At 36.0% G+C, this 13,646-nt stretch overlaps 1 protein-coding gene across 1 annotated transcript in view; it reads right to left on the reverse strand.

Annotated features, from left to right (window-relative positions):
• The window catches only part of LRCH3 (leucine rich repeats and calponin homology domain containing 3), a 154,297-nt gene that overhangs the window by 43,442 nt on the left and 97,209 nt on the right, over window positions 1–13,646 (reverse strand). Inside the window, 4 exon segments of the mRNA XM_020986024.2 lie at window positions 108–159; window positions 3,593–3,669; window positions 9,279–9,427; window positions 12,979–13,099. Of these exon segments, the coding sequence (XP_020841683.1) occupies window positions 108–159; window positions 3,593–3,669; window positions 9,279–9,427; window positions 12,979–13,099 (399 nt within the window).

A 13,646-nucleotide genomic window follows, 5' to 3' on the forward strand; every position in this document is an offset into this window, starting at 1 on the left:
AACAGATAACAGGGTGATAGATCCAGAAATCAATGACAATTGGTTTAATAATATGAAAGAAAGTAATTTTTTCCCTGAAAAAAAAGCTCTACCACTCAGCAAATTACCTGACTGTGACTCTGTGACAGTGATAGAAGATAAGATGCTTCAACTGGAATCCTGATTAAAAGAAAGAAACACTTTTTGGTAACTAAATAAATACAGATTCAAGTGACATGTATAATTTTAATATACTGCAAAGACAGCCTTTTGGTAGACTGTTACCAATAAACTACAACAGTGTGGTCAGTACTGTAAGAGTATCTACATTTTATAAACCTGAACTCATCATTAAATCAAGCTAAAGTAATAACTGATGCTACTAACTCATGTTTCATGTTATTTGATATCACTGATTAATGTACTGTTTATATCACTGGGCCAAATATAGTTAACTACAGATAACTACAGTTACCTAAGGTAACTTTTCCCAAACTTAATTACATATATCATGTCACAGATAGCTATTATTTATTTACCAGAATGAACCACAGAGATGCATGTAAATCAAGATCTTTTTTTATACACAAGACCATTTTCCAGACATAAATCTGGCCCACAAGATAACATGGTAATGACTCCTATTAATCTTGTTCTGGTTTTCAACAGAAAAACTCTGTCACATATAAGAACGCTATTTAGCAGTAGAATACGAAAATATAGCTGATTTTGATTTAACAAAGGGAAGCAATCTGGTACTTTAAAAATTCTAATTTTTACACTGTAGTCTTAATGTAAGTGATTTCTTTTCTTTTTTCTTTAGCACCTGTCTCTTTTCTGTAAATCTGTAATTTATTAGTTTTTCTGAAGACAAAAATTTTCAGAATATTAACTTCCTAGTTTTTAATCATGCTATTTAGGACCTGACTGTCACAACTATAGACTAAATCACCCTAAACCATTAGAAATCAGGATTACTTTACATTAATCAAGTCACTCCCTTGCTCCAAGGCTCCAAAGGACCTCTCAATGCATACATAATAGGATTCTAATATCTTAACCTGGCTTCAAGGCTCTCCTGAGCCAGCCCCATCCAGTTTAACATTATCACCTACTACACCTCAAAAACCTTTCAGTGAACCTCCTGGTCCAGTGTGCTTAGTGTGTCTCTTTAACATACAATGACTGCTGAGTCCAAGTTAAACATAATACTCCTCATATGTAACATGTCTGCACCCTTCCCTCCATATTTCAAAGTCCCATCCTCAAGTTCGATCCCTTTTATGAGCGCTTCAAGGCTATACTAATTTTCCTGTCTCCGAACTCTAATAAAGCTTACTTCCCTAAACTGTTTATAGACAATATAAGGTAGCAAAGTAACGAAATGTATTTAAATCTCAGCCTCCTCTGTTCCATGAAACCTTCAAAGACAGTCCAGTGTAAAGTGATCTTGTTGTTCTATGAAATTCATGACACCTATCCATGTCACTGATTTGGCAATAAATCATAAACATGACATTTTTAAAAATTGCTTTTTGCAGTATTTATAACATATTTCCACCTAGAATGTAAATTGTATTAGGGTAAGAGCCATGTCTCATAAGAAGGATAAGGAATTGTATGCTCTAGGAAAGCTTGAAACTTTAAATACTCTGTATGACTACCTCACAGAAGCCTTCGCCTTAACAAATACCACTGGATTTCTCAAAAAAACAAATACTAAAATACAATGGAGAGTGGAATTTTCTTTTCTGGACAAGATGGCTGCCTGAGCAGGGACAGACCATCCAGCTTCCATATACTTATTCTAGCTAAAACCTGAAATTTGCACCAGATTGATTAATGACCAAGAAATCTAATGAGAAGCTACAGCAAGTTGATTCTGCTGTGAAGGTCAAATGTGAAAGATGTCAATTTGCTATCATATAATTTTGCTGAAAAAAATTATGCTCTCTCAAAATCAACACAATTATTTTTCTAAAAATGACTATAATGAATTCAAAAGGTTTCAAAGCTGCTTGCCTGTGTCTCCTTCTGAAACTTCTCTTCTGTATATATATGTATACATACATACATACATATATACACATATATATGTATACACACATATTGAAATGCTACATTGACCTTTTCCTCTATTTGAGGGTAAGGACATTCCTATCACTGGCTCAGCTGGTTATTTCTTGCATCACAATAATATTCCATTACACTCACGTGCCATAATTTGTTCAGGCTTTCCCCAACTGATGGGCACCCCTTAGTTTCTAATTCTTTGCTAGAGCAAAAAATACTAATTAAATACTTCCAATGCTTTCCAGAATGGCTGAGACAATTCAAAACTCTACCAACAGCACACATTAATATGCTTATCCTACCCCAGCCTCCTCTCCCAAACAACTGTCATTGAGGTGGAACCTCAGAGTTGTTTTATTTGCATTTCTCTAATTATTTGTGAGTTGGAGCATTTTTTTTATCTAGCTCTCGATAGTTTTGAGTTCTTCCTTTGAGAACTGCTTATTCACGTCCTTTGACAATTTACCAACTGAGAATGACTTATTCTTACATGTCTGAATAAGTTCCTTATGTGTCTTGGAAATGAGACCTTCATCTTTTAAGGAATTGCTTCTTTTAATTTTAAAGAAGTAATGCTATTATATTCATTTTCTTTTGGCTGTGTGACCCTAGGCCAGTAACTTAAGTTCTCAGGACTCCAGGCAACTCTAAGACTACAAGTTACAGAGAAGTTGTTGACTTGCATTGGTAGAGTGAGTTTATTCATCCAAGAGCTTCTTATTCCAACGAAATGACTGGTTTAGTCCTTATTCCTGTCCTAAACATTAGGGAAGGAAAAACCTAAAGACCATGAAGCTTTCTTCCTGTATTCAGCTTATAAACAATGAGTTTTTAGAATTCTGAGATGAGAGGTATCTTTCTCAGCCCTAAGGAGCAAATTTTGGAAGCACCTTGAATACAAAGGTCATTAGTGGAAAACACTATGGGCACATGATTAATGTTTCATGTCTAAGTTTCCCTGACTGTAAAATGAGAATAATATTTTGTTTTTGCTTTTCCTTATCTCCCTAGCCTACAAATGAACAAGCTCTTCCAAGTTTTAAGGCAGATCATTTCATAATTACACTTTTAAGTGTTCAGAAAAATTTTATAAGAGAGCCACATTTCATTTAAAACACTACACAAGGCTAATATACAATAGTCTTCAAATTAATTATGCAATAAAAAGGTGAACAGGAATCTTAATTTAGGATTGAAAAAAGCTTATTTTAATACATCTTGAATAAGTAGTATAGGTCATCTATTTTTTGAAAGATTTTAGGTCTGACTAGAGTTTTACATACATAATTTTAATTTAAGAAAAATCTATTAGGCCTAACAAAAATTATTAGGTTAACTGTACTATAAATTATATTATATAACTGAGTCACCTTATTCAAAACTTTTTAGCCAGGAAAGACATATTTTTCTTTGCTGAGTAGCTCTCTAAAAATCTAGAACCTAAGTAAGTCTTTTCTAATTCAATATGCCTAAAACTCTTGTCATTGAATTTTAATTCCAAAGTAAATGATTATGGATAACATGACCTGATTTCTCATACCTGTTTTGATGAGAGTATCTTCTCGTGTCTTCTGTTCTTTGAAAATCTCTAATGGGTACTGGCTTTACTGGTGAACTCTAAACCCAAATAAAGATGAAACATCAAATTTAACATACATATCCTGAAATCTGAACTACGAATTACGTAGTAGTTCAATTATATACTGAACTATGTAATCAGGGATTTTGTCTCTTAGATTATAAATAGTTTAGCAGAATCTATAGATGATATTTTATACCAGCCTTTTAGCATTATTCTAATGTATGATCTTTTTTCTTTGGACTGGACTTGTGATTTTATTGGCATCTCCTTGTCTCAGAGGTCAGTGTTCTATCCACTGTACCAGGGTGTTGGTTAGCCTTAATACCTATTTTAATACTTCAAGGACCAATGATTTTATTAGTGTGTTCCTTATGTTAATTCAGACTGCAACCCTTTCACACCTCAGGGTGAGGACAGGAAGAAGGCAACAAGCACCTATTACGTGCCAGACACTGTGACAAGTGCTTCACGAATATCTCCTTGGATCCTCAGAACAACTCAGGGAGATTAAGTGCTATTATTATCCCAATTTTACTATTGAGTAAATTGAGGTGGACAGAGGTTAAGCAGTGTGTCCTGGGTCACAGAGGTAGTAAATGCCTGAGGCCAGATTTGAACTCAGGTCTTCCTGCCCAGGCCTGGTGTGCCTGCTACTATACCACCCATTTTACCTTAGTAGAATTTTTTCCTGAGTTGCAGGAGATTAAAAATTCACTACCTGGTGGAGAACCTTGTGGTGACAGAACTTTCCAGACTTAGGCTGGTCCATGAACAACTGACAAAGTAGGTCTCATTAGCTACATGAATCCCTTTTTACCTGATTAGGACACTGCAGAGCTTGTACTTTTCTGAAAAATCAGTTTGGATCGGTGAATAATGCTGGATTTGGAATCAGGAAGACCTTGGTTAGAAACAGGCCTTCCTAGTTTTATGACCCTGGTTAAGTCATTTAACCACTCTCCAAGTCTCAGTGTCCTCATCTGTAAAATGGGGATAATACTAAGTATCTACTTCAAAAGGTTATTGTTAGGATTAAATGAGATAAAGTGTGTAAAGCACTCTGCAAATCTTAAAACACCATAGAAATGTAGTTGTTGTTCATGATGATGATGACGATGACGATGATGATAACCTTCAAAAACTCTGTAACTTCTCAAGGCAGCTAGGTGGCATAGTGAATAGAGCACTGGCCCTGGAATCAGGAGGACCTGAGTTCAAATCCAGCCTCAGACACATGACACTCACTAGCTGTGTGACCCTGGGAAAGTCACTTAACCCCAATTGCCTCTCCAAAAAAACCAAAACCAAAACAAAACAAAAACCCCAAACTCTGTAAATTCTCCATGCCTTGATGAACCACCACAGTAAAACCCTAGTGGAAGGTCACAAGTATATACTTCAATATTTCAAGGATCTGTGATTTTCCTTCTACAACTTAGTAGATATGACAGCCTTTGAGATGTACTATGATCTAGAAGTTTATTCCCCTATGGCCAAACTGGTAGTAAAACTCTGATTTAGCTAGACTAATGACAGGACAGAGCTGTAACATTTGTCAATAAACCCATATTCAATGCTTTCCAGCTTAGCTGAACCTCCTAGTGCCCTATTAACAGAGAACTAGAGTCACCTTCACATCACAGTGGAGATTATGAGTACGAATTTAGTGCAAGCAGTTATACACAAGCACAAACATATTCACCTACCCACAACTCTTCTAGTACTTCATAAAATTATATTTTACTCTGCACAGACTACATAAACACATAGTATAGTAACACAGAATCTTAAGAGACAGAAGGAACCTTAAAGGTCATCTAGTTCAATCTTTTACACAGTAGATGAATCTTTTTACATTATACCTGATGTAATAATATATGTCTAGCAATAGAGAGCTCATAAATTAATTTTCTTTACTATTTCCCTATCATAAATTGTTGCTGTTGATAAGTACATGTGTTGTTACAAGGCTACCTGATAATATCAAGATGCTATAAAACGTAATTCTTATTTTTTGTATAACCCTATGGAAAAAAACCCAAGTACCCCATATTTTGGCCAAAGTATTTGTCAGAGACAAATTTGTTAGTTAAAATTCAGCAATCTCAGCTTAAACAAGAGATTTCCAAAAGAAGGTATCTGTCCTTTTGTATCTCCTGCACTGAAATCTTATCAACATTCTTATCATACATCTTATCCCAGGGCATTAATTTCCTAATATTAATTTGTGATGTGTAGCCTAAAAAAGGAAGAGGGACATTACTATGCTTCCATAGTACTATACCATAATATAACTAGCAGAACAGAAATATCATTGGCAAGTTCACAAATACAGGTGAGAAAAAGGTTACTTTTTACAGTATTAAAATACTTGTGTCCTCTACAAAATTCTGCTCTGATACCTTACTGCAATGCAGAGATAGATGACTCTCGCTTCTCAAAGGTCATACCAGTAGAATTCAGGGTCTAATGAGTTCTATAAAGTTAGAAAGGCTCTGAATATCAGTCAGTGGCAGGCTATATGTCTTTTGTCCTATTTGATCTGTTCATTCTGACTACTACTCTCTTTCTTCTCCCTTTTGTGGTTAAACTCCTCGAGAAGGCTATTTACAATAAGCACTTCCTTTTCCTTTTCTCTCACTCTTCTCAATTCTTTGCAGTCTGGCTTTCAACTGTATAAATTCACCCGAACTACTCTCCCCCAAGTTACTAATGAATGCTCAGCTGCCAAATCGAATGAGCTTTTCTCAATCCTCATTCTCCTGAAATTCTCTGCAGCCTCTGACACCGTCAGTCACCCTCTTCCCCTTGATACTCTCTTCTCTCTAGGTTTTTAAGACATTACTCTCTCCTGGTTCTCCTCTTATCTATCTAACTGCTCCACAGTCTCCTTTGCTGGATCTTCATCCAGGTTATACTTGCTACCAGTGCGTGACCAAAAGGACTCTGTCCTAATCCTCTTCTCTTCTCCCTCTATACTTCTTCATGTGGTGTCCTCATTAGCTCCCATGGATTCAATTACCATCTCTGTGCCTGATGATTCTCAAATCTAACAATACTGCCTGAATTTCTCTTCTGATCTAAAATCTCAAACTCAAAATATCCAAAACTGAGCTCTTCTTTTCCCCCAAACCTCCCATCTTCCTAATTTCCCTATCACTGTAGAGGAACTACCATCTTCTGAGAGACCCAGGCTCACAAGCTAAGTGTCATCCTCAACTCTTCATTCTCTCTCACCCTTTATAGCCAATCTGTTGTCAAAGCTTGTTGATTTTTACCTTCACAACATCTCCTGAATATGCCTTCTTCTCTTCTCTTCTCTGACACTCCTACCCTACTGGTGAAGGTCATCATCTCATGACTAGACTAATGACATAGCATGCTGGCTGGTTTCCCTGCCACAAGACACCCCCTACTCTAGTCCCTCCTCCACTCAGCGGTCCAATTCATCTTACTAAAGTGCAGGCCAGACTCTGTCATTCCTCTATTCAATAAACTCCAGTGGCTCCCTATTACTTTCAGGATCAAATATAAAATCCTCTTCAAAGCCTTTCATAATCTGTTCCCTTCCTACCTTTCTAGTCTTCTTACTCCTTACAACCCCCACATATGGTAGGATTAAGCGACCCTGTCCTCTTTGCTATTCTTTCCATAAGACACTCCACTTTTCAAGTACGAGCATTTTCTCTGGCAGTCCCCCATGTCTGGAATGCTCCCTCACTTTATCTATGTCTTCTAGCTTCCTTGGCTTCCTTCAGGTTTCAGATAATATCTCACTTTCTCCAAGAAGTCTTAATCTTAATCTTAGTGCCTTCTGCTGGAGAATAACTACCCTCATTTCCCTGCCAATTTATCCCACATATATCTTGTTTGTACCTAGTTGTTTGCATGTTCTTTCCTTTATTACACTGAGAGCAGGGAACTTGAGAGCAGGGACTTTTCTCTTTGCCTTTCTCTGTAATCACAGTGCAGGCACAAAATAAATGCGAGCTGGCGACTGACATAGCCTAGCTAAGTTTGGACAGATTCATCACCAAGAGATTGGCCATTGCTGGTAAAATTTTTTGGCTATTAATTTGGGAAGACTATCTAAAGTAAAGATGGAATAAGTTGTCATACACTTTGGTGGAGGAAATCCCTATTTGCTGTTTTGAAGTAGTAAAGTATGTAAAATAGACACAATATAGCAGCACAAAGACGAGGAAAAAAGGAAGGGAGCTTACTGCCGCCCCCACTGATTTAGACATTCAAGCAAGGGATATTCCCATACTATTTTAAATGTCACAGTGCAGGCCTCATTCAATCATCAACTAGTTCTTAAGCTAACAATAAATATGCTATGCAAATACTTTGCCAATGTGAGAGAAGCTGTTAAAGAACATTTTCTCACTGAATTTTAAGTCATGTATGGTGAAAGTACTTCATCATATTTTTAAAGGGATCAAGTTTTCAAAAAAAAGGTACAGAATAAACAATAATGGTATATGATAAACTGACTTGGATTAAAAAATTACAAATTATTTTTATAGCATGTTAATGGGGGCCATTCTGTTAGAGTTTAAATAATGCTCTAATAGGCATTTTTATTTTTAAAAATAACATTAAATTTGACAATGAACCCTTAACATAGCCACAAAATAATTAAAGAGACAAATAAAAGAATTTGTTGTCAAGATCATAACATGTCATTGTAAATCATGCAGCAAATTAGCTGCCCTTTGCCACTGTAGCTTGAATCATAAATATGTTCATCATTCAGCTGGCCCAGTGTTATCTCCGAGTTGTACCACTTTTGGCTAATACAATACAATCCTGCTTTACAAGTAAGATGTCTTATAGCCTTAACAAAAAAAAGTATTATGTACAGAACTATTCAAATAGAAAAGTCAAAGGCTTTCTTTCTTCTTAATAAGAATAAAAATAATCCCAACGAATACACTCATAGTCTTGAAGTGATCACACTCTGCTTCTAAGGAACTAAGTATATAATTTTCCAAAAAGGTTTGAAGCATGTTGCAAATAAACCCTGTTTTGAGTCTGAGTATTTCTAAACATCAACATCCTATCACAAGTAGCCCCAACTTCTTTGTTGTTTTTGAACAGAAATACTTATGTGCCTTGCTTCTACTTTGCACCACTGGAATTTGAAAAAGATGTTTTGCAGATGGCAGTGTGCTGAATGCTCTATTTGTTAGCTAAGACCATTTTGTGCAGCTCACTGAGGAATATCCAAGTAGTTAATTTTACTGACAATTAATTTACATTCTGTGTGATTAAATATCAAATAACTAGTCTTAACAATTTAATCCTATTTTACCTTGAGTGTTTACATTAGGTTGTAAGCTCTTTCATGGTTGGGACTTTTTGTTTCTTTTTGTATCCCCACTGCTTAGCACAGTGCCTGGCAAAGGGTTGGTGTTTAATAAATGTTTATGGACTGAATGACTAATGAATGAATAAAATATACCTGGCACAACCAAAGAATTAAATTTGATAATTAATTCTTCACAAAACAAAGCAACATTAATACCTGAAGAATGAAGTCATATAGTCAATAGTTACTCTGAGACTAAAGAATTTCACACTACCATGAAGACTTTTATCAAGGAATAGGAACAAACTTGAGTTTAAATATTTGTACCACCTCATGAGAAATTCGCCGCTGTTCAATATATGATGTGAATCGTGAGCTGAGGCTGTCTGAATCCAGGCACTTGGGTTGCCTCATCTCTTCCTCCTCTTCTTCTGTAGCACAGCTGTCGATATAGTCAATCTGATCCAGTTCATGTTCCACTTGACACAGAGAAACACATATGCACACCAGAAAAAGCATTCAGATTAGATAACAGTGGAGAAAGAAATAGAAGCTATTAAGTGTTATATTTACTTGAATGACTCCTCTAGATTACTGACCCCTCATACTTTTTCACTGATACTATCTACTTTAAAAGGAGATCAAGTTATATGTATGTTTGTGATCTGGTCTATAGCCACTATCAGAAAAATTTATTTTAGTTATCTTCCCTTTTATGAAAGAATATAATTAGTGGCAAAGTGAATGTCATGAGTTTTTTCATCTTTTCATTCTTGTTTCATTCTTCCAACAATTCCTCACAGTTTTGGATAAGGCTGTTTATACTTGTGAGAGAGCCAGCTTACTTTTAAGTAATTGAAAGATACTGTTAACATTTAGGATTTGTTTTCAAGTACTGGTTTGAGAAATGAGCTCCTTGGGTTCAGCTCATAGCTTACGTCTTCTCATAGAATTAAAAGTACACTAGATAAGTGACAACCACATATTTCTTCCTATTTCCCTTGAGCCAGTAAACTGTGAAAAGGAGGGTAGAGAGTGAGAAGAAACTGGATGAGGTAGAAGAATGAATGTTAACTAATTTTTCATTCTTTCAGTCCTGGTAGAAGAATGAGTGTTAACTAATTTTTCATTGTTTTAATCCTATATATAACCTGTAGCAAATATTCTGATGCAGCTCTAATACAGGCTTTTTTTAACTTGATGAGGTCAAATAATACTCTGCTTAAACATAACTTTATTGGTGGCAGGATTATTACCAGTGCAATTATGGAGCAGGGAGATTGGTGTTTGATGTTTTACACAGATATGAAGGGAACCAAAACTTTTTTTTTCTTCTCAAAATGCATGACAGAAAAAAAAATGTTAGTAAGGCATAAGTATGTTGATTCTTCTAAGTAGTAACCAGTCTATCTATCATTGCAAGTCAAATTTCGGGGTCTTTTTAAAAATAACAGTTAAATAATACAACGTAAAGGAAATAAATCGTTCTTTTACTTAAGAACAACTATTCTTTTTGTTTCTAAAATAATTCCACATTTCATTTTACAGGTAGTATAGCAAAATACATAGAGAGCTGGCATTGGAATCAGGAGAACCACGGTATTAGTCCTGCTTCTGAAAAACACCTGCTGTTTGACCACAATAAGTCATTCAATTCCTCAGTGAGCCCCAGGCAACTAAGAGCAGCTGCTGACTTCAAGTGCTGGAGATGGTTTCTACACCACAAGTTTCTCCTACATCATTAAGTCTGGTACTTCACTAAATCAAATTAACGTAAAAGATAAATTTCCAAGTTATCACCATCGTACTAATGTAAAAGAGGAAAGATTCCCATCTCACAGAAAAAACAAACTATACATTTTATTTCAATTTGCTTGTCTCTCCCAGACTAGGCCCAGTCCATGTTACAGCCGAAATAATGTCACAAGGAATAACTGAACTGTTAAAATGATAAACTGTTCAGTAATTGTTACACATCTGAAATGGGATAGTCGTAATGCTCCTGATGCTGAGAAAAAGAAAACAAAAAAAGAAACTAGTACCCAAAAGAAGTGGGGAGAAAAAAATTTTAGGAAACAGGGAAGATTCCGTTTTCTTATCAATTTCCTGAAAATCATTATTTGATGTCATTTTTGATCATCTTTGTTGTTTGTTATTCAATCATTTCAATTGTGTCTGACTCTCTGTGACCCCATTTGGAATTTTCTTGGCAAAGATACTGGAGTGGTTTGCCATTTCCTTCTCCAGCTCATCATACAGATAAGGAAACTGAGTCAAATAAGGTTAAGTGACTTGCTCAGGGTCACACAGCTAGGAAGTGTCTGAGGCCACATTTGAACTCAAGTCTTCCTGACTCCAGGCCTAGCACTCTATGTGTTGTGCCACCTAGATGCTCCTTAATCATCTTTAGGACTGAAAATATGAAGAAGTGTACTTGTCAACTCAGTGGACCTCAGTTTCCTCATTTGTAAAACTGGAGGACTGAGCAAGATCTCTAAGTCCCTCCCATCTTTAAGTCACAGGACTTAATGATACAGCAAACTTCTAGATAAATGATATCTGAACAGAATGGTAAAACAAGTAGGCTACCATGAGGACTACTTGAGAGAAGGGAGTCAAGAACTCCCTTTTACTAATCTTTGATCCAGAGTAATGGTCACTTTTTAAATTACTAAAGTAAATGAGATTAAGATCCAAATGTTCTTCAAGGGCATAATTTTTGGGAAAAGACAATGCTGAAGCTCAAATATAACAAAGTAACAGTCACTTTCCTTTCTAAATATGGGCCAAAAATTACTGCCATCTGCCTAGGGTTCTGATGCAAGTTGCATTCTACCTAAAAGGAGATTAAAATGTTTACAGCAACAACATAAAAGTTTTTGTTTTTATTTTCATTAAGGTTTTCCCCCAGCAGTAAAGTATATGAAAAATATTAAAAGAAGGAAGAAAAGGATTTTAGAAACAATAATTAAAACTGTATTATGGAGCTGCTATATATGGAATCTAGTCCACATGATGCGGTTTGAGGGGTTCAAGGACCTCTCAAGGACCTAGGTACAGAACAGGGTCATCTGGAATGAATTCGTAGACTCAAGCAGTCTTCCAGGCAGGGGGCAAAAAGTTTACTGTAACTCTAATATAGTGGGGCAGGGCTCCTTAAGGGATTCTGCTACGGTGGGTAGAGCTCCTTATGGAACTTGCCAAGGTGGGCAGAGCTCCCTAGGGAACTTGTAACCTAACAAGAATGATGCTAAAGCTTATACAGGAAAAGTAGTGAATTATGTGCCAAGTATGCTAATTAGGTGATAACATACAACCTTAGTCACAGGTGTTATTTACTACTAGAAACCAAGGAGGGGAGTTGCTAAGGGGTATATTTTTGGTCTATCATGTCTGTTAACAAGAAAGTTTTGGGAGGTGATGTCTATAACTTGACCTCTGGATCATATATGATACCAGTGGGAATCAGTACATGATAATTTTGTTGATACAAGATAGTACAAGGGAAATTCTACAGAGGTCAGCTTGTCCTTGTAACAGAAAGAGATAGTTTGCCTCACTGGACCCATTCCTGAGTTACTGCCAGAGACAGGGTCTTTGAGCTGAAGAGAAAATCGTCAGGGATAGGGCTTCAGGATGGAGGTAAGCTTGTCCAAACTGATGCAAATGGAAACCTAGTGAGGCGTTATTGTGCTCTCGGAATTACTCCAGGGGTGTATGTGACCTTGAGCTGCTGTGTACATTAGCAGGGGGCTGATGTAACCCTAGGGACAAGGCCTTCCCTCCCACTGCCCAACTGATGGTCTCCCATCTCCTTTTCCCTCAAGAAAGGCTAGGAAGAAATATGATCTTAGAAGTGAAGTCTGAGTACAAGCACCCAAATACCCCATCACACATATAAAACAATTTTCTGAAATCAAAAATGAAAAGAAAAAGGCTGCAGGGACAGAAGAGAAACTATAAGAATGAGAAGAAGCTGTTTGTGGAAAAATAAAATTGGACAACTTAGATGTCATCAATGTATATTTACCTCCACCATTTGTTACCACTGTGCTGCCTCGGTTTTCTTGGTACTGGCTTTCTCTTCGCAGTCTCTGCTCTTTAGTAATCTCTGCTACTCGCAAAGGTAAATCTGAAAATTCATCTGTAGGCTTTATAAAATATTAAACACAACAAAGAAATATTATTTCTAACTTCAGTCAATATAAACATACGAAGCATGGATTAATATCTAAATGTGAATTGAAAATTTTATACATAATAGTCAAATATGAACAAACAGAGCCAATGTCCAAGTCAGGTATGTGCTGTGTTACAAAAGTTCATAAAGTCATTTGTCAGCAACTCAGAAACATTTTTTATAGAAAGAGCATAATAAATGGTAGTTGAATAAAACTTAAAAAAGCTGAAACCCAATAAACTTACCTTGAAAAATAGAAATCAATACTATTACAATATGGTCACTAAACAAAACAGAAAAAATAAAGTTGAAAAAATTTATAGAAATTTATCTATAATGTTGGTTCTTGGAGAAAAATGGTTATAAGGTTGATTCCTTTTTCAATCTCATCAGTTGGAAACAGATACTCATTTGGTTGTACTTTACTTTCCTCTCCCTAAATAGTTAACTATCACCTAGAAACTTCACTAAACCACCTTGCCCAACTAATTTCAGAAAATAGTTGTGTTCTAACTATC

This window comes from Phascolarctos cinereus, unplaced genomic scaffold, assembly GCF_003287225.1.
Source record: "Phascolarctos cinereus isolate Bilbo 61053 unplaced genomic scaffold, phaCin_HiC Scaffold_726;HRSCAF=1367, whole genome shotgun sequence".
Classification (NCBI taxonomy): domain Eukaryota; kingdom Metazoa; phylum Chordata; class Mammalia; order Diprotodontia; family Phascolarctidae; genus Phascolarctos; species Phascolarctos cinereus.